Source organism: Crocodylus siamensis, chromosome 6 (genome assembly GCF_052110815.1).
Source record: "Crocodylus siamensis isolate JL-2025a chromosome 6, ASM5211081v1, whole genome shotgun sequence".
Lineage (NCBI taxonomy): Eukaryota > Metazoa > Chordata > Crocodylia > Crocodylidae > Crocodylus > Crocodylus siamensis.
The window spans coordinates 62,608,196-62,629,580 of NC_143400.1; the positions used below are offsets into that span (position 1 = coordinate 62,608,196).

Below are 21,385 nucleotides of genomic sequence, written 5' to 3' on the forward strand. Positions count from 1 at the left end.
AAATGGTTGATTGTAGAACTAGTCCAGAACAGAATTCAATGTAACTAAGCTTTTTCATCCCTCTCTCCCAAACTCTTTCATTGACAGGGCTACCTGGACATGCTGGAGAGCCTGGCGCTAAAGGATACAAAGGGAAACCAGGAGAGAGAGGCACTGGCGGCCTTCCAGGTGTGATTTGTATCCTCTCTCCCCCTTGTTTTCCAGTTCTCTGAATTTTGGTTTTTGTTTCTCCCACTTCTTTGAGACAGTTGAAATTTTTCCCTTCTTTTGGAGCTTTTTGGAATGTATATATTTTTGTAGTTGCAGTCTCTGTGTTCCTGAATATATAGGTTCTGCTTTCCTCCTCCAAGAGGAAAAATAGTTTTTTCCTCATTCCAATATAAGTCTAGCAACACAATTCAGTCAATTCAGTCCCAGCTTGAGCATTACTTTGGATTTGTTGTTGTTGTGTTTTGTTTTTAAAATAATCAGTGTATTGGAGATATCAGAAAAGCATAATATCTTCATAAATGATAAGAAAAGACTGCTTTACCAAAATATCACAGAGATATCCAAGGTAGATGCAAAAAGCAAAGTTCTGGCCAGAGATAAGAAGCAATCAGAGAAAAGATAGGAGAAAAAGACAAGATAGTTCATTGTTAATATAACAAAGAAGCACTGAATATTTTAGAGTAAACATAAGGAGAGACATGTAAGTAAATAATGAGAGAGATTTAAGTTCATAGGGCACATTTTTGGATGTGAAAACAGCAGGGTAAATAGTCTTTATTAGGAAAATTAGGATAAAATATTGCCATAGCAGATCCTGATCTGAGTCAGTGGGGTAGCTCTACTGCAACAAAATTAACTCTGGATATATAACAGTGTAGTAGAGATCAGAGCCTATTCCCTTGCTCAGTAATGTTCCACAGTGCAACAGGAAGGTTGTTGTGCCCTTGTGGTTATAAATCCCATTGAAGGACTAAGTCCTCAGATTTCTCTGAAAGCAGAAGAAAGTACCTATTACAATAATGTACTTCTTCTATTCCTGGTTCCCAAACATGTGACTGAGTCAGTGAATTCAAAGCTTGCGAACACATTTGACTTTTTGAAGTAGCAGCATTATATTTCAAATAAGTAAAAATGAAAATGACTAGATTGTGCTTTACAATTCTCAGGTGCAGTAGGATCCCCTGGAGCTGATGGACCTGTTGGTGAAAGGGGCAGCCAAGGACATGATGGTTTCCCTGGCTCTCCAGGGGAAAAGGGAGAATCAGGTACTGCACTGAAACAATTTTTTTACTTATGGTTTATCTACTTGACTTCCTTTTCTCATCTTCAGCTGCAAGGAATTTCCTGCTTTGTTCCTCAGTTCCTTAGGTGGATTTCCTCATATGAATGTCTGACAGTAGAAGCAAACTTTAGCATTGTATGAGATGCCTAAATTATCCCTGTAAAATAGGCCTTCATTATGAACACAACTAGTCTAAAGATTTTTGGAGATACTTAAAACAGGGAGGCTTGACTTGAACAAACAGATGGTAACTAGAAAAATGTAAACTTGAGCTTGCAATGGCAAGTTAAGGGCTACTAAGTTGGACAAATATATTTTATCTGCTTTAAAGGGGAATGGGGAGCTCCTGCTTGGGAGTGCATACCAGTTGTTTCCATGTAACTGTTATATCTACACTGGGGGTACAAATTCACCCAACATCCTAGACCTGATCTGAACTGTGTGGGTCTCCTCACAGGGCAGATCTAAATGTGGTAGTAGCAATAGCAGCAGGGCCTACAGCAGTGGCCCACGGTGGTGGTAGCAGTGGCCCACAGTGGCCCACAACAGGGCCCATGGTGGTGGCAGAAGTGGAGCCAATAATAAGAGAGGCAGCAGGCTAAGAGGCAGCAGAGCAACCAAAGCTATAGCATCAGAGCTCTCACTCAGTCTTCTTGCTGATGGCAATGTCCAACAGAATCTTGTAGTCCCAGATTCTGTGATGGGCCACATGTCCAGCTAGCTGGGTCCAGACATTCCCTGGCCTTCCACAAGCTCCAGAGGCCAGAAGGAACAGCACCATGAGCTAAATCCAGCCTGATGGTCATTACTTGACACCCCTTGTCTACATGATCTTGTAGTGATACAAATGAACTAAATCATACTTACCTTGATACTTGATGAAGCAGGATTGAAGTTTTAGGGGTGTTGCTGCTCTTGTATCACTGCAGAAACATGGAGACATAATAGTTGCATCATAACAGCTTGTACCAGATCCTTTGCTATCACTGTTGTTGTATCTGTCTACACTCATCTGAGATATTATTTTTCAGGAGCTCTTGGCCTAGGGGTACCTGGTCCACAAGGTCTTCCTGGTCCTAAAGGTGAGCTTTATTAATATTTGATAGCACCCTTGGTTTTTAAGCATAGTGTTATTTTTTTTCCACCACCTGCCCTCTTTTTTACAAGGCTGAATTCTGTCCTTGGATGGTTAAATTGGCACTTGAACACTTAAAAGAGCACAAATAATTTTCAGTCAAGACCAGTGATCTGGCTCCATATATTAAGTTGCAGGAGCTCTTATTTATAAGTGTCATAATAATGGCAAATCACAGAAACATCTTTGTGCCTCCAGAAAGGTGTGGTCACAGCCTTTACATTGTACCTACTCATTATCTATCAGGGTACAAGAAAGCAGTATACTAGTGTAGTGGTAACTTACCTCAGTTATGAAAAGATCTTCCTCCACATCTAAGCCAAGCATCTCAGAACAATATTAAGGGCAAAAGTGAACCAGTTATTGATATCCTTACTGCCCTTTATCTCTGACTTGAAGTTACCTTTATCTCTGTCTTGATTTAATTGGTTTGGTCAGTTGCGTCTCCAAAACTGCATTTTGGATCTTGGTGTCAAAAAATCTCTGTCTTTTCTCTTTGCATCTTGTCACTCCTTTGTTGAGAACTTTCAGTCACAGCGAACTCCTAAGTGTAGTCTCAAGGGAAAAGCAGTGTGTCCTTCACTCTGAGTGCTGCCTTCCCAGAGCCATCTTGCCTTGCAAGGAACAAGGGTGAATCCCATCTTTTGTAAATAATAAATGGGTATTTTGTCTGCTGTCATAGTTCTAAAAGTGGTAAGTGGCCCCTGAATGGTATCCCAGGACATTTGTCCTTTTTTTATGTTACACAGGAAGCAAAGGTGGCAGGGGGCTGCCTGGTTTTCCTGGACTTCCAGGTACTAAAGGTCTAATGGGTGAACAAGGGCCAACTGGACCTTCTGGGTTGAATGGACCCCCAGGACTCCCAGGTGTACCTGGTGAAATGATTACTGGCCAGAAAGGAAATAAAGGTATTGCTGGCATAGATGGAAAACCAGGTGTGTTGCTATCATTTTGTATTTATGTTCAAAGAAGGTCTAATGGCTAGAAAGACTAGGTTAACATATATAGAATTAGAGATAAGAGGGACTTATATGGCAGGTGCACTTTATGATTGAACAAGTAGTTGCTTTACCAGTTAATGTTTGTTTACCATTGTAGAACATCACACACAATCAGTGTGATACAAGTGAAAAATAAAATATTGTAATCGTTCTCAATCCGGAAAGCATGTGTCCGTGATCTGCCAAAATCCTTATCCCACCCCTGTATTTAAATCTCATACCCTGTTTTACCTACTCTCCTCATGTCCTGCACCAATTCAGTGGGGCCGTGGATTTACATAGGGATCACTGCGGGTCAAATTTGAAGATGTGAAGTAAAAGGGTAATGGTGCAGACCTAATAAGGACCATAAAACCTTTACAATTTGTGATGGTACAAAAATGGAAATAACCAAGCTCTAGAGCCCAGACTGAGTTAGCAGGGCTGGTTGCTGGGGAAAAAAATGTGTGTTTTATTTGTTAAATGAGCATATTTCTGCATTGAAAAGAATGCTGGTGGAACCATCACAATCCATTGTCTTCACTGATTCATCCTTTTTGAGCAGGTCTGCCTGGTATGCCTGGACCTCCTGGCCTCACTATCTACAGAAGAGGAGACAGAGGTGATAGAGGGGAAGATGGTATCCCAGGTCCACCAGGACCTACAGGTGATACTGGTCCTCCAGGTCCAATAGTAAGTGGAATAAAGATTCCTCATTTTTTAATCTCTTTTAAAAGTGATACTGGTCCTCCAGGTCTAATACTAAGTGGAATAAAGATTCCTCATTTTTTAATCCCTTTTAAAAATTCAGTGATGGGGAAAATTATACTCCAGTGAAAAAGTTGTGAAGAAAGAATTTAAGATGGGTGCTTATTGTACTTAAGCTTCTGAGAGCACAGAAACATGAAATTCTAGCAATGCCATTGCCTTTCCAGTTTTAGAGTCCTGCAGTACAGCTCTTGGTAGGTAAGATACATTTCCATGGCTTCATTTTCTGCTTGTTCATTTTCTAAACAACAGGGATGCTCTTTCCAGTGTGTTCACAACCAGGGCCAGATTTTCTGTCTAGTTACGGCATGTTCTGCAAAAGGTGATTCTCATATTCCCATTTGGAGATTCACTCAGTTTTTGGTTCTGTTCACCTGCAGAAATTAATGGAAATAGTAAAGTCACAGTCCACAACATATTGAATCCAAAATAAAAAGACTTCATATCTTCCACTGGGTGGATACAACTATTATATTTTTTCTTGTTGTCTGACCTGCAGGGAATTAATGGTGTGCCAGGCCACCCAGGTCCTGCAGGTGATGTTGGCTTTCCAGGATTTCCAGGTGTAAAAGGTATTATCCTAATTATTAGACATAATTTTGTGGACCAAGTGCAGTCACTTATATATTGTGATCTAACATAAAACCAATGTGTGACCAGAAGATAAGGCTGTTCTTAGCAAACTGGAGCTAGAGCAGGAATAGGATAAAACAGCAAAAGGGTAGTGTCACCAGATAATTAGGTCTGATCATATACCACCTTCTCTAGATTGAATTTTATTCATATAGCCAAAACTAACACCAACATAGCAAAAAACCTCTGACTCCCTTCCTTCCACTCAACTTTGCAGTAAGTATACTGAAAAATACAAACAAAGCAAGGTAGTCCCTATAGCATATCAGATCTTCCTGTTTGGCACTTGTTTAGCAGAACTGCAAGTAAGCTATTTCTATCAACAGAGATTGCATAGAGCTAGTTTAAGGATTTCTTTGACAATTCCCCAGCTTTTTATATGTAAAACTATCTGTGTGTGTAGGTGGGTTGTACTGTTAGGCTGGCCACGATCACAACTCTTCAGGGCAGGACTGTCTTTTATTTGATAATTTGCAGACTTAGTGAGGGACACTGGGCCCTACAGACACGATTATATATTAAGAAAAAATGAATGCCTATTTCTTTTCTGGTACTAAATCAAGATAACTTGGTTGCACATTGCCTCCTGCACTTGCTTATATACTAATTTAGCACCAGGATAAGTATTAATTTTGGTGGGATTATTCCTGATTTGTATAAGGATAAGTTAAATCAGTATCCGGCCAAAAGTCTTCATAACGTGAACTTGATTTTAGTTAGTGAATTAGCACTGATACACATCAGCCTCACTCGGTAAAGTTATTTTCAAGGAATTTACTACCATAAAATGTTCCTATTTAGTACATTGGCACCTGCTTCATATTTGTTGTTGTCTCTGTCAAAATGCCATTTTAGTCTGAAAGATCAGTGTCTAGTAATGGCACTTTTAAGCAGGTTGCTTAGCCTGCTGGCTTTAGCAGTCAAGTTTGCTTCCTAAGGAACTCCTCAGCCACTCCACATAGACAAATAAGCAAATAAAAACCAAACCCTGATGCCCTGTCATGGGCACTCAGAGGGTCAGAGGGAAACCTCTTTGGCTCTGGCCCCCAGTCACAACAGCCTGGCCCCTTGCTGTGTCAGCTTGTTCTGTTCACAGCTGACTCCTTCCCCTCCATAATGCTCCCTCACTTTCCCCTTTCTGCTCCCCTCTCTGGGTTTTTAAGCTCCCAGTGAGTCAGTCCCTGATTAGCAGCTCCTATAGTTGCAGCGATTCAGCAGGGCTGACTGCTCCCTCCTAAGGAGGCAGACCATCCCAGTACACATTTCCTTACTCAAGAGCTGACTGTGGAGACAAAAATTAAGTTTTTATGGCCAACATGATATGGACAGACAGACATATAAATGATTCAAACTCTGCTTTTTTGTAGCATTTCTACTTTATAGTAGTTTGTAGTCTGTAATACTGTTGTTTGCAGTCTGTAGTTACAGATGTTCAATGGCCTCCCATCTAAAGTGTCACTGTGAAACACTTAAGAGTTATACTCGTTTCATCCAAGATAATTTTTGCTAGAGTTTAGCTTGTTTTGCAGTGCTGTAACCCAGTCTATCACCTGTCCATTCGATTTCCAGAGGGCTTTAGAGTTGTTTAAAGCATACAAACATTGTTAAATCTGCTCATACCTACAGCTATGGAAGAATGACCTGGGCTTCATCCCATATTTTACATCTTGAAAATAAATGGTCCATAAATTCTGAATGTATAAAATGGTGCAGTTCCAGTAGGGGCAGTCAGGGTCACTGGCAACAGAATCTGAAGGCAGTCGGGTCGCAGGTATAACCACTGGAATGATTTGGCCTGCAAACCAATGATGATATTGTGTAGGACAGAAAGAACCCAGCTCGTGTGTAAGATCATAGGCTGAGTTTACAGGACTGGAAATTAGGGAAAAGAAAACTTTCCTTTTTAATTACTTATATTTGATATGTAAATATTTAAATAATACCCTATGATAGAATCAGTTGTAAATGTAGCTCTTTTGTTATAGCTGTATGAGTTCTTGCACCTGGAGTTTTCTTCACTGAACCTCTGAAATAGAGTTATCTTGGCATTTGCAACCAAGAAACGTATCTCTAATCTTCCTTTGTAGGAGAAAAAGGTAATCAAGGACCAGTTGGACCAACAGGTAAACCAGGACCAAGAGGACCAAAGGGCCCACCTGGTAATTATAGTCCATCTCATTCTAGCTCTAGAAAACAGTTTTGTCCACATAAAACAACAAGTTCTATATTATATTGCCACTGGTAGGTCACCCTGGAATGAACAGGAAAAGGATGTGTACACCAGGAGAGAGAGGACCTCCTGGATCACCTGGCAACCCAGGAATACCAGGAGACAAAGGACATCAAGGGGTGCCTGGACTACCAGGTATATTTTACCACCGGACATGAACCTAGGCCATATGATAAGACTTGGTTTGGTAGCTAATGCATCTACAGTTCTTTGTAGACACTTTTAGGCCTCCTTAAAAATAGTGGGCATTTATAGATATGCTCTGGAAGGTAGGGTGGGGGATGCTTTAAGTAGCACAGCTCTCAGAGCTGCACTAATTAAAATGCCTGAAGTGTCACATGTATCATTGTCCCCACTCTGAAAAATGGTGGCAGGGTGCTTTAAACTATGAATGTCACATGCCTCCTGAGCCTGGGGGTGGCACAGCAACTTCCCACAGGCAGTAGCGGTAGTGGTGGTGTGGCAGTGGTGAGCAGGGCGCTTCCACAGGTGGCCGTGGTGGTGTCAGCAGTGGGGGAAGGGGTTGGGGTGGGGAATGGTGAGTGCTGACCGGTAATCAGCAACTGCCTGCAGACGCTGCTGGCGGTGTTGGCGGCAGGGGGAGGTGGCAAGCAGTGACTGCCCACAAACACTGCTGGCAGCGGTGGCAGTGGCCAGTCTCAGGGGGAGCACCACCAATCTCAGGGGGTGCATGTGCACCTGCGTGCACCCCCTACGTGTCGCCAATGCTTTAAACTAAAGCTTATTGAACAAGCTTTAGTTTAAAGCACCCTGCCACCATTTTTCAGTGTGGGCATGCAGATATATATGATACTGGAGAGTGCTGGAGTGCAGTAATTACCATGCTCCAGCAGACTTGATTAATCAAGTCTGAGTAGCCTCCCTGCACGTTTATAGGAGCCCAGTGTTCGTTTCATGAACAGCTTAGTATGATAGTAACTGCTTCATTTAGCTGAGTACTAGTGCACTTGGTAGGCAAGCAGTTATTGTAACACAGAGCTATGCAAGAAGGAAGGAAAAAATCATCAACGTTCATGTCAAAATGTTTGAAACATTCTGTTGAACAGATGCATGCTCATTAATTTTTGTGCAAATAGTCTGTACTGACAGGAAAAAAAAAGATCTTGTCAAGTTCAGTACATGGGTTTAGATTTGCTTTTTTTTTTTTCCTTCTCCCTCACCCCCATTTTACATCAATTCAGTAATTTTGCTCTTTGAAGAAGCCCTGGTTCTTAAGGATGAGTATGGGCTGCCGAGCTGGAAGAAGTCAATAACATTAGCCGCTGTCCCACATTCCCTTCTGTCCTGGTCCTTTTCTTTTTCTCTCTCAAGACCCCCCTCTCATCCCTGATCTTCCTTTCCCACTCAATGAAGTCTGGAGGGATCTTCCTCCAAGTGAATAGAGAGCTCTATGCCTTCTTCCCATCTTATCTGATAGCCTCTATCTTGATGCTGAGACATGGCAGCAACCTTCTTGCCTCTGGGCTCAACTAGTGCTGAGAACAACATCATTGCCTATTACAGCTTCCAGACTGAAGTGGGGGAATGACACGTATCAGCAGGGAAATGAACCAAGTATTTGCAGAGAAAGGAAGCAAATTAACATGAAACTGTTTAAAATTCTGGCCCAGTTCCATCTCTTAGCACAAAACAAAAAATGGTTGTGAAGGGCTCCCTGGGAAGTTAGCTCTTACTTAAAATATATGGGCTACATGAATTATTCAGTTCCTCCAGGTTAATAAAGGATATAAATTAGAGATTTGTTTGTTTGTTTGTGTATTTATGTATTTAATTTAGTCTTTTACAAAAATTGTCACCTGATATTGGGATCTACGTTATTTACAGATCTAGGAACGAGTACTGCAGTGGTATTTTTGGAAAATATAAATAAAGTAACAAATGCAAAAATAATATTGATATATGTATTAGTTCTACAAGTCTCTTATGAAAATGAGATTTATAGTAGAGCTGCTATTTTTATACCATCTTCCTAAATTATTTTAAGTGAAATCTGGTGACAGGAATTTCATAGAATCATGACTGTAAATAATTTAATTCTTGAAAAGGTTGATGTACCAGTATCCACTATAATCAGCTGGATCAGAGATTTTATTTATTTAGTTGTCCATTCTGAATATGTAGAATACCATTTTATTAACACACTTTCTCCTGTGTACAACATAGGAAGTCAAGGTGTGAAAGGTCAACCAGGCAGTCATGGAAGTCCAGGTCTACCTGGAGCACTTGGTCCAAAAGGAGACAAAGGATTTAAAGGAGATACAGGTACAGTAAAGGAGTTATGCATTCAGTCATACTGCGTTGTGCAGATAAACTGGACTCCAATTTCCATGGATCCTTCCATTTATGTAAAGAGCATAATATGGCGTTTTTTAATTGGAAACAGGTCCAGCAAATCACATAAGTACTTGCTTGACTTTCAACTCATGAATATTCCTGCAGAAATGATGACTTGACAAATCTTACCTGAAAACATTCCTTTCCTCTCTGATTATGTTGTTTAGTTTTTCTCTGCCTCTTACTGATCAGGCCTATTTATCTAGTTAAAAATCCACGTCCAACATCAAACCATCATAGCACCTTCCTATGTAGACAGTCATTTAATGTAAAACAACAAAATGGAGCTGAATGTTTTACTTTATTCACTGTAAAATATTTTTACATTACCACTACCTTTCCATGTCTTCTTCTCATAATACATCTACACTGCACAAATTAACCCATGGTAATATGGAGCCATCGTCTACTCTATACCATATCATGCAGTGTAGGCATACTTACAGTGTAAACAGTGCAGACATCTGATTGTACACTATTGCACAGAATCAAAATGCATTGTACTATATTAATATTTATTTAGTTGTTCCATAAGAAACCTATTTAAATACTGTTTCCATTCAGCAGAAGTTTAAATATATATTTTGACTAATATTCATTTTTATAAAGTAAGCAAAGTTAAATTTCTCAAGTTAGGTTACTGTTTGAGAATATGTCTCATAGAAAGAGAGTTGTAGCTAAAAGTAAGAATAAAAACTGATGTGTTCTATTGGAGCAGATACTAGACTGATAGCTGGGAGCTCCAGATTCTGTTCCTGACTATATTACTAGCTTGCTCTGTGGCCTTGCATAAATCATTTCACCTCTGCTTGTCTTCATAGTTTTGCTGTTTTTACTGTATGCTCTTTGAGACAAGAATTGCCTTTTCCTGTGTGATCTAGGCCAGCACAGAGTGGTCCTGATCTCTGTAAGAGTTTCTAGGTCCTAACACAATATAAATAACAAAAACCTTCAAGTTTGGATCTGTGTGTTGATTAAAATTTTGATTCCAAGTGTTTCTACAGTTACTTCAGAATGCAGTCACTACTAGAAAATAGACAGAGCCATAAGGGTTGCAAAAAAAGGCTTGTTTTATTTGTTTTGTACACAGGGCAACCTGGGCTCATTGGCTTTCCAGGCCTACCAGGCATACCTGGATACTCAGGTGCTTTCATCCCTAGCCCAGCAAGAAGAGGGTTCATCTTTACCCGACACAGCCAGTCAACAATGATGCCTTCTTGTCCATCTGGAACATCTCACCTCTACAGCGGTTATTCTCTGCTTTCTGTACAAGGAAATGAGCGAGCACATGGACAGGACCTTGGTACTGTATTAAAAATCTTCAAGACATTTTGTGCAAAGATCACAACCTCTTCACTGAATAGTACAAAATAATGCTAAGCTACATATACAAAAAGCAAATATGCAGTAAATATCTGATTATTTATCTGATCATTTATCTGGAATGAAAGTATTAGAGCTACCAATCTTCACTGTATGCCTGGGGCAAGAGACTGCTCCTACAGTTAGATCTAATTAAAGGGTGGTGGAGAGGTGTGCTGCTCCAAGAGAACCCAAGAGCAGGAGTCATGGCTCAAAGAGGAGCAATTCTTTTCATGCAACTCAAGGTTTTTTTTTTCAACCTGGCCATTCAGTGTCAGGGACTGGGTAGTAAGTGGTATTACAGCATAAAGCAAAACACCCCTTGTAATAGATTTAGTTCTGATCTCCAACATTTTTTAAAATGGAGCCTCCTTGTATTTAATTTAATGATCTTAGGGAGCATTTACACAAGATGCTTAATGCAGAATTGCCTACTCAGCTCTGCAGTAAAGCGTCTCTATCTACACATGCAGAGCTATTAGGCTGGAGTAAACTAATTAACTCCACCGTAAGTTAGTACTGCCTGATACAAGTACTATCCTACAGCAGAGTTATTTACTCTGCTGCAACAAACATGTAGACAGTGGCTGGGGCATGGGAGTGCTACAGTGCAGGGTTGCCTGCCAGCGATCACTGCAGTGTAGTACCCTTGTGTCCCAGTCAGTCCCTCTATAGCACTGAACCAAATTGGAGCAGCCTTGGACTGGCAAACTGCCACCCCCTGCCCCCCGGGGTTCCCTGCCAGCCCCAGTTCAGCAAGCTGTGGTCCTAGGCACACATGTTAACGCTGAGCCTAGAAGCAATTAACTCAAGCAGGAACTACACCAGAGGTTATTGCATCACATTAATATTCACATGTAGACACACCCATTGTCTCTTAAAATTCTGTTATACAGAGCTGCATAATTTATTTTCTTTACATGCTTTACATCTCTTTACTTTTAATGCGATAGATTGGATCCCATCACACCTCTGTTCCATTTACCAAACTAACTGTATCTTTTACCTTTTATGAGACTACCATATTGTGTCTTTTCAGGAACAGCTGGTAGCTGCCTGCAGAGATTTACCACTATGCCATTTTTATTCTGTAACACCAACAAGATTTGCAATTTTGCTTCTCGCAATGACTATTCATATTGGCTGTCTACTGCAGTAGCAATGCCACCAGACATGGCACCAGTTTCTGGCAGAGCTTTGGAGCCATATATTAGCAGGTATGAGTTTAAGAACATTGGCTCCCCTTCTGACATGAGTAGATCACGCAATCATTTTTTGATCTGGTAGGTTTAATTTGCATACCCAGCACTCAAAATCTTGCTGACCCTGTTGGTTCTCAGGAACAATATTATTATAATGTTTGACTGCTACTGTGTATACGAAGATTGGATGTGGATGTGGATGTGGATAGGTTGAATGTAAACAGCTTTAATTTCAGAATACGAGGTGTCATTCTCCTGTCAGCTGAATTTACTTTAACACACATATTGGAATAAACCATATTTACTGTGATTGCTGCAAGAAAATTATATATCAGGATGGTTAATGTTCTCCTGTTCAATATCTCTGGGCAAGTGTACAACAGAAGGTTTTGTTTTAAATCCTTGTCTGTTTGCAGATACATCTCTTAAATTCTATCACCCAGGTATCTGGGAACATCCAACACTTACCTAGCCACTTGAGGGCTATGCCAGCTGGACTAGAAATAATCACACCGTTAGGATCTCACTACTTTTTCTGTTAGAGTAGTAGAGAAAGCAAGATGTGCCTGGAGAAAAGGGAGCCTGGCTCTAAAATCCCTGCACAATGCCAGTCCTCAACTGTATTTTTGGTTGCACGTGGCTTTTCGCAACTAAGTCTACATCAGAAAAGCCCTCAGGCAGCTCTAAATGTCAGAAAGCCACAGCTCTGTACAGAGAAGCAGCAAGATCAGGAGGTGGGAAGGTGAACTTCAGGCCAGTTTTGGGTACTAAGCTGCTCTCTCTCCAGTCCAGTTGTACGCCAGAAGAAGGAAGCTGATCTTTTTTAATACTGGCAAGTAAAGCTGCAGAGCCTGCACGTCAAGCTACATAAAAAGAGAGAACCTTAGCCTATTGCCAGCCTTAGCACAATCAAAGTGTTCTAGGGATAGTCTTCCCAATCCCCCACCAAGTCATGTGAAGTGTTATTCATGAATATTTTGAAGATAATGGATATTGTAGCAGTTGAAAATTGCTCACCAGATTTCCCTGCTGCTTTGTAGCTTCTCATTCATTGCACAAAAATAGTTTTATATCAAAATTGCTGTTACTTTCTGAAACAAAGGGAAAAGGTATCATCAAGGACCAGAACAGCTTATTTCTTTTTTGCTATCTAATACACGTTTCATATCATAGGTGTATTGTCTGTGAAGGACCTGCAATGGTAATAGCAATTCATAGTCAGACAACTGCAGTTCCTTTGTGTCCTGATGGCTGGATTTCTCTCTGGAAGGGTTTTTCCTTTGTTATGGTAAGAGAAAAAAATAGACTAAAATTATAGCTGGGAGCTGCTATAGTCACATATTTTCCTGCTCCTCTCATCTCAGCATCACTGGCATTTGTTAAGCATCATTTATTTGTTTGCTTGTTTAATAGTCGTAGAGATCTTTTTGGCTGAAAATAGGCAAGATTTTTTCTAATCCCTTTGATTTAGAGGTTAATGGCAGAGCCTAAAAACACCTCCTTGCAGATAGGGTTTCCAATCTGCACTCAAAAATAGATGCCATTAGAGGAAAACGGGGACAGAAAAAAGGAGAACCTTGGTATGCTGGGATACTATGACTGATAGAAAATTAATGAATGCTTCTTCCTTTTATGCTCATTTAAATTATGATGAAGTTTTCATTAGTGGATGCAGCTGAACTGACTTGAAAATTAATTACATTGCAAGCGTAGCCCACAGCAAATCAGGGCCATTTCAACAACCAAAATTACAGATTTACCAATACCAGACAGCATTAATGTAAATCATATTTAAAGGCCAAACTCCACAGAAGAACACAATAAAAGTACAAATTTGCAGACCAAAGCCCTTCTACAAAAAGGACAGCACACCTTTTTTCGTGATCTGAAGGAAATCTACAGTGGGCTTCTGTACCTCATTACGGAGAAGCTAAAGGAAAGCAGAGAAAGATGTATGCCAACATTGAGGGGATTATTATACTACCTTTTTTTGGTGAAAGTTCCCCATGCCCCATGTTAGCAATTGTGGGTGACTGATTGAGCTAAACATTCCCTCTCCAGCCCCACAATCTCTTCAGATGAAGCAGAGCCCTTTAGATGAGATGTGAGGTTTGCTGCCTTCCCCAGGATACCTCTATATAAAGCTCCATAAATATGAAAAGGAAAGGAAGACAATTTGTTTAAAGAGACTGTCTACTATTGTGTTCTAATATTAAACATGCAAATTTTTGCCAACCCCAAAGAAGGTGTTTGTTCAAACCGTTCTGCTGTCAGGGGTCATTTTGATGCCGTTTTTACAAGTATGAAAAATTCCTCTTCTGATTTTTGTGAAAACGAGAAGTAATCTATCTGAAATCAAGTTACTTACTTGTGGTCCTTAACTAGATGGGCCCCAAACCTCTTCAAGGGAATTTCAGTTTTTCAGGCGATAAAGAAATAACATGAAGTCCTTTTAATTGTCATAAGACTTCTAGGCCTTACTACAAGGGAATAGATCATACTAACCAAATAAGACCAGTCAACAATACAATAATCCATCCCTTCATAAAACTAGATTGTGCTGATGGCTATTGTCTTGCTGTGTCACACAACATGTCTTGGTAAACAGCATGTTTTAAAGAGATGTATTTTGTTGTATTTTGTTTCACTTTGCCTCCAATACAGTAAAAGCTGATTAATAGATTTTGATTAAAGGCTTTTTTGATTATAGTATACAGGTGCTGGCTCAGAAGCTTCTGGTCAAGCATTGGCATCTCCTGGGTCTTGCTTGGAAGAATTCCGAGTCGTTCCATTCATAGAGTGCCATGGTAGAGGGACCTGCAATTACTATGCCAATTCCTACAGCTTTTGGTTGGCTTCACTGGATCCAAGAAGAATGTTCAGGTAAGCTACTCTAAGCCATGTCTTCTTTCCCTTAACCACATCTACTAAATTTGCTGCAGGCCCAGAGTGAGGAAACAATGAGGAGCCATTAATTAGCTGTACATTATCTGAGAATCCCCCCAGTGATGATCTTGGGGTTGGCTTTATGAGATTCAGGGTTGTGTTGCAGTGCTGGAACTTTCTAAATACAAAGGGGCTTGAGAGTCAAGGATTAGAACCTTAATTCCCATTCCTTCCCAAAATGGACCTCTTAAATGCAAATGGAGACATTCACGACTGATATAAGCTACTGTAATTCCATTGTCTTCAGTAGTTTCACCTGCTTATGCCAATGGTGGGTTTGTCTCCCGGTACCTGGAAAAGAGGTACTATCTCCAACACCAAAAGAGGCAATTAAGTCACTTTGAGGGTTAAATTGATATGAATTAGATTTTATTTACCACAAGGTAAGAACATGCACAGGAGATATTACTGCAGAGCAACTTATGTGTTAAAACGCCCTGTGCTCCTTTACCTTGTAGAAACTTTTTTGTGTCAATGCCCAGTTAATTAGAACTTCCTGGCTCTGGTTCTACACTGCTCTCCTGCTTGTAAAATCCTAACCATCTCAGTTGGATTTTCTGGTGTTCATTAGCCTGTTAGGTACTCAATGCTAACCTTTGATATGGCAAGCAAGTATTTTCCAAATTCCTGGTTCCTCTAAGTGTGTGCGGTGCATACATATAAATACTATAAACAAAGTTGATGATTTCTAGGTGTCTTTAACAAACCCTATACCTTTTTCTTGGTAAATGCTGTATGCCCTTCAGGGCCAACCGTAGGCACCTGCAAAGAATATGGCAGGCTATGTCCCTGTGCTTCTAAAGACTCCATTCTCAACATTTCCCTACTGTTCAATAATACTGAATTCTTTCTACAAAACTGACTCACTGGGCTCATCTACACATGTGCTTTAATGCACATTAGCCTACTTTAATGTGCACTAAAGCATCACAAAAAAGCTGTGGGTACTTTTACACATCATCCAGAAGTGGAGGGGGACAGCACTTTAATTAGAGCCACTCTTATTAAAGTGCTACAGTGTCTCGTAGCGTCCCCCTAAAATGGCAGCGTCCCCTTAAAAATGGCATCAGCGTCCCCCTAAAAATGGCAGTAGAGGTGATTGAACTAAAACTCATTCAACAAGCTTTAGTTCAAGCACCCCCACCAGAATTTTTAAGTGCGGGGGACGCTGATACACAAGACATGGGAGGCTGCTGGAATGCAGTAATAACTACACTGAAGCAGACTCAATTAATTGAGTCTGCACCGATGTGCTTAGTTACAGTGTGTCGGAGAAGCCTCCATGCTCGTGTACAGGCACCCTGTGCTCTTTAACTCATGTGCATTAAAGTAAGATAATGTGCCTTTTTTCCAGTACTTCACAATGGAGGTACTAGCACATTAATTGAATGCTTAGATGCACCCAGTAGTCTCCAGTCTTGTCAACTACAGAGCTCATGCCACTGTCCACCTCCAACCTAAGCAGGGGATAAGAACAAATTTCTAAAATCATGAGAATCTAAAGCCCTGATTCTAAGCCTGTTGCAGGCAGCAGGAAGACTTGGATTTTGGACTAATGCGTAAGATATCACAATGGTGGGATTGTGGTATTTTTCCCCCCTCCCCTCTGCCTTCCTCTGATTCAAAATCAGTGGTGTGTGTAAAGGCCCACTATGATGCATGCTGTGGTGGGACAAGCTAAAATAGATGAGAGCTGATGTGCAGGGGGAAAGAGCACAGCAGTACAAAATCAGAAAATGCTCACTTCCCTGCACTTATAGGAAAGAGCAAAGTAAATGTGGTTTCTCTTTCTTTTTATAGGAAACCTTTACCACAGACTATGAAATCAGGAGAACTGGAAAACATCATCAGCCGCTGTCAGGTTTGCATGAAATCAGACTGAAAGTCAGACTGTCTTGATAAAGCATAAAACTGTGCTTTTGGGCACTGACAGAAGTGACATTTGTCTTGGAATTGGCCCCTTGAAAGCGCTCTACAGCTATGTCCTGATAGAAGTGCATGGTTGCAGAGTGCTTGAAAAATTCCCAATCATGCGACAAATTAACCCTCGTTACATGAGGGTTCAGATGAAGATGCTTCAAAGTGGATCACCTTCATTAGCTTCTGTCTGATTGGGGCTGGGTTGATGCAGCCCAGCCCTACCCCACCCCTGGTGTTCTCTGCATGTTGGAAAAGGGAGAAGGGAGGGGAAGGAGGAAACTCTGGGCTGGGGTTTGCGTCCCCTGAGATGGCGGGGCTTCAATCCACTCCCATCTTCCCCAGTGCGAGCTGGGCAAACCCCAGCCTGGAGCTCTTTCCCCTCCATTCTCCCCTTCCCATCTGGAAGGGAGCTGGGGGGAGGGGGGCAAAAGCTGCAGATATGTAACTCCTTCTGAATCAGTTTAAAAGTGGAGTTGGATTTCCCCCTCCCCAGCACCCCCTCTGAGCCAACAGCAAATGTCTGCTGGGTTGTGGGGGTTGCTCTAGCTCATGGTGCTTTCTGTGAAGTGTGGAGCTGCTTGTCTGTCAGTGTCCTTTGTGCCTGACATGGAAGAATGTGCATTCATTAAAACCAAACTATATCTGGATAGCAAGCTCTAAATCGCCAGTACAGCACTATAGGTACACGGTGCAACATTTTGACTTTTGACTTTTTTTTTTTGACAAATTGCAAAACACTTTGTTGGTGTCTGCTTGTAACAGCAATATTACAGAACCTTCTTCTGAACTGTATCATTTGTAAGTCATCTCTTCATGGTAGAACTATGACATTGCCAGCTTTTTCATGGAAGATGTTATTGCCACCTTATAACACAATGCTTTTCAAAATTGAATGCTAGCATCAGTTTATATGACATGCTCAGTGTTCAAAGTAGATATAATTTAAGATGACGCCCTGGCACTACAAAAAATGGGGTTTAATAGGATATTTTCTTGGTGCACTTTTAAGAGAGAGAGAGAGAGAGAGAGAGAGAGAGAGAGAGAGAGAGAGAGAGAGAGAGTGTGTGTGTGTGTGTGTGTGTGTGTGTGTGTGTGTGTGTGTGTGTGTGTGTGTGTGTGTGTGTGTGTGTATTTCATTAGGGCGGGGGGGTTAATAGTCATTCTCTCCATACATTTCAACAATCAGAAATATCCCTTCTGGCTGAGAAATGGAAGTACCATTTCTTTTATCACTACAATAATACTTCTTGACTAGTCAGAAAGAGAACCTACTCTATGCACTGGGTGGGTAGTCAGCCTCCAGGACAGTGGTGAAAACTGTTACCTCTGTTCTCTTTTATGTTGTTTACTAAAGGTGGTTCAGAGGCCCCTGAAATCAGTGGAAAGACTCTTAAATCTGAGTAGACTTTGAATCAAACCGTAAATGCCCAATCCTGGAATAGGGGTAAATTCTTCAGTGGGTCACAAGTTGAGCCCTAATTATGGCCACAGGCTGCTGTTTCCACTGAAGAAAACCTAATTAGAAATTTTTAAAAAATAATTCATAATCTGAGTTGTAGATGAAATCTGTAGTTAATCTGAATTGAGGGATCCTATGGCAATAGTGAGTGAACACATAACCTTTCAGATACTGCTCTTTTAAAAATACGCTGCAAATACAAATGTTGTCAAAACCTTTAAATATTTTTCACAGACATCTCCAAAAATGAAAGATTTTATTCCATCCAGTTAAATGCAGTCATCTAAAACTTTTTATATTTATCAGTGATATTCACATAATTTATCAGTGATATTCACATAGTACTATCTGGACACTGCTTTACATCAGAGAATTCAACTGCAAACTAAATTGAATACTTGAAAAGCACTTTCATTTAGTCATATAATTTATATAAAATGCAACTCTGAATTTTTTATATTTATGATATTGCACTTGTAAAGTTATTTTAAAAGTTAATGTTAACATTTAAAATGTTAATAACTTTTCATACTTGCACAAAATGATCAGAATTCCAGTACAATCATTTAGTGTTATAGATAAAGACCAAAAGATTTGAAAAGTTCTGTACATGCATGGTTTTAAGTGTAGGGCCTAACAATCCATTGAAATAGCAAAGATTTCTTTTAGATACTTTTTTGTGAGAAAAATATTTTATTTTTAAATTCTGTTAAAATATGTGCATTGTGTTTGTCTTGATGTTTAAATTCTCATTGTTAACATAAATAGAAAATACTTTTCTCCATATGTAACATGCCAGCATCTTCTTATGGAGCTACTTTAAAGACAATATTTACACTGAATGGATATTTACTTTTTTTGTTTTCCTGAACAGATTACAGCATTTCTATTTGCAAAGTGCTATTGTGAATTTTCTTGTGCTGCTAATAAGCTGATTTTCTTGGAATCCACTTATTTCTTAAAATTGTTTAATTGTGTTTTCCCCATGTCTAATTTATTTCTAAATTCTGTTTGAAATACTCAAATAAACTTTCCATTTCTTTATGAAATTTCTCATTATTAAAGTCGAGATATATTCAACATTCTTATAGGCATGCTGAGATGTTATATTAATATTACAGCCCATTATTACAGAGTCCCAGTCAGGGATCATAACTGTAAAATTCAGAAATGTGTCAGACTTGAGTCTAATGGCAATTTTTAGTAGAATCTAAAATGTATTGTGACAGTATTTTGAACTTATAGGTAAGTTATAGTGAAGGAGTACAGCCCAATGGGTAGACATGTGACTGGAATTCTGGTGTTCAGTTTTGTTCCCAGTTCTGGAGTTTGCCACTCATATACTCTTTGTCCTTGGACAGGTCACCTCGGCCAGCGTTTTCAAAAAGTATCTAATTTGGGGTCCTTTATTTAATATACTCTTTCAAGAAGTAACAAACACAACTCTAGTTGTAATCAGCAAGAGCTGCAGCCGCACAGGATCTCTGAACATTAAACATGTTTCAGACAGGCATCCCACACCAGGGGGCAGCTTTGAAAATGTCATCCTTAGCTTCTCTCTGTAAATGAAGATAAGTTTAACTCCCTAACTCTCTGAGCTGCTGTAATGATGGATTAATGAATGTCCACAAAAGCTTTGAAAACCTTGGGTAAGAGATGGTTGAGAAGAAGGAGTTACAACATGCTGTAATAAAGAATGCACATAGAATCATGGGAGATAAGAAATAGTGAGCAAACAGGTCCAATAAATCCTTTCACCAGCACCTAATAACTCAGAGTAAACTGGACAAGGAAAATGCATTACATCTGTTCTTTTTTCTTAGTTCTTGTGTAAGCACATTATACAAATGTCCAAATATAATGTCATAACTTTTGTTTAAAAACCATAGTAGATCAAAAAAGTCAGAGCGTGGTACAACATATTAAGAACTACAGCAACTCTTAAATCTGAACAGTAAATTTCCAGTGATAGATCTCAAAATGTAATGATAAATAATCATTGAACAGTGTGGTTCTCCAGGGATTGGTTCTTTGCTCTGTTAATGACATACATTTCAATAAAGTCAAATGTTAAGACACAGGTGTAGAAAGAATGAATGTGTAGGCCATGTTTGCAGGATCAGGGACCTTATCCTGGGACACAGTGGCCATGTCTACACAGGACACTTACTGCATAAGTAGCTCATTACTACTGCGCAGTAGCTTGTTAGTACTATGTAGTAGCATTGCGGGGCACAAACCATGACACAACACTACTGCACAGTACTAATGAGCTACTGCACAGTCAGCATTACCCAGAAGCTGTGTGGGGATCCTACTGCACAGTAACACCAGTTACTGTGTAGTCATGTAGTACTTGGCTATGCAAGTAGTAAATGACTGTGCAGTAACAACTGTGCAGTCATTGTCCCGTGTAGACATGGCTACTGATTCTAAAGAGGTATGAGGAACATGGATAGTCAGCTGAATGTGAGCTTCCATGGTGGCTGAAAGGATTCAGTCCTTGGATGCATAAAGACAGGAATCTTGGGCGGCAGTAAGGAGATTATAGTACCTGTAGTGCAACTGCTCCTAGATTATTGTGAACACTTCCATTCACAAGAAAGATACTGATAAGTTGGAGAGGGTTCGGAGACTAAAGATTTGAAGGTACTCAAACTTTTAGTTTAAGAAAGAGAATGTTAATACACAACTGGACCACAGTCTATAGTCACATGGGAACAGAAATGTGATACCAGAGGACTTTTCAGTTAGCTGAAGTTATAAAAAGAAACAACAGCTGGAAGTTTAAGCCACATATATTCAAAGTTAAAATATGGCACAAATCTTTCTCAGTGAGGAAAATAAATCACTAAAAAAACCTACCAAGGGTTGTAGCAAATTCTCCAACCCTAGTAATTTTTAAATCAAAATTGGATGGTCATCTTTTCTGCTTTGTTTGAAGTACAATTTGGTGATTCAGCTGGTAGAAAAGATTTGTGCTTAGGAAAGGCAGGTACTGAAAGTGAGGCAGACCATGTGCTCTAGTTCAAGTGCAGCTATTAAACATAAAACAAGAATTAATGAAGTCTGATGGCCTTCGTGTGGGAAGTCAGATGAACCACTGCTGTTCATTTAAGGTA

At 40.0% G+C, this 21,385-nt stretch overlaps 1 protein-coding gene across 5 annotated transcripts in view; it reads left to right on the forward strand.

Annotated features, from left to right (window-relative positions):
• Positions 1-19,300, forward strand: part of COL4A3 (collagen type IV alpha 3 chain) — a 104,411-nt gene extending 85,111 nt beyond the window's left edge. For 2 of the 5 annotated variants that reach the window (XM_090053377.1, XM_090053378.1), the window contains 14 exons: positions 88-168; positions 1,158-1,256; positions 2,305-2,355; positions 3,158-3,343; positions 3,954-4,081; positions 4,656-4,728; positions 6,877-6,948; positions 7,035-7,154; positions 9,204-9,302; positions 10,465-10,677; positions 11,776-11,953; positions 13,112-13,226; positions 14,649-14,821; positions 16,685-19,300. In XM_090053377.1, the coding sequence (XP_089909503.1) occupies positions 88-168; positions 1,158-1,256; positions 2,305-2,355; positions 3,158-3,343; positions 3,954-4,081; positions 4,656-4,728; positions 6,877-6,948; positions 7,035-7,154; positions 9,204-9,302; positions 10,465-10,677; positions 11,776-11,953; positions 13,112-13,226; positions 14,649-14,821; positions 16,685-16,766 (1,670 nt within the window). In that variant the 3' untranslated portion in view covers positions 16,767-19,300. Of the gene's footprint in view, positions 1-87; positions 169-1,157; positions 1,257-2,304; positions 2,356-3,157; positions 3,344-3,953; positions 4,082-4,199; positions 4,730-6,876; positions 6,949-7,034; positions 7,155-9,203; positions 9,303-10,464; positions 10,678-11,775; positions 11,954-13,111; positions 13,227-14,648; positions 14,822-16,684 lie in introns of those variants that run through there. The other 3 variants (XR_016443133.1, XR_016443132.1, XR_016443134.1) reach the window with 3 other exon arrangements.
• The last annotated feature ends 2,085 nt before the right edge of the window (positions 19,301-21,385 follow it).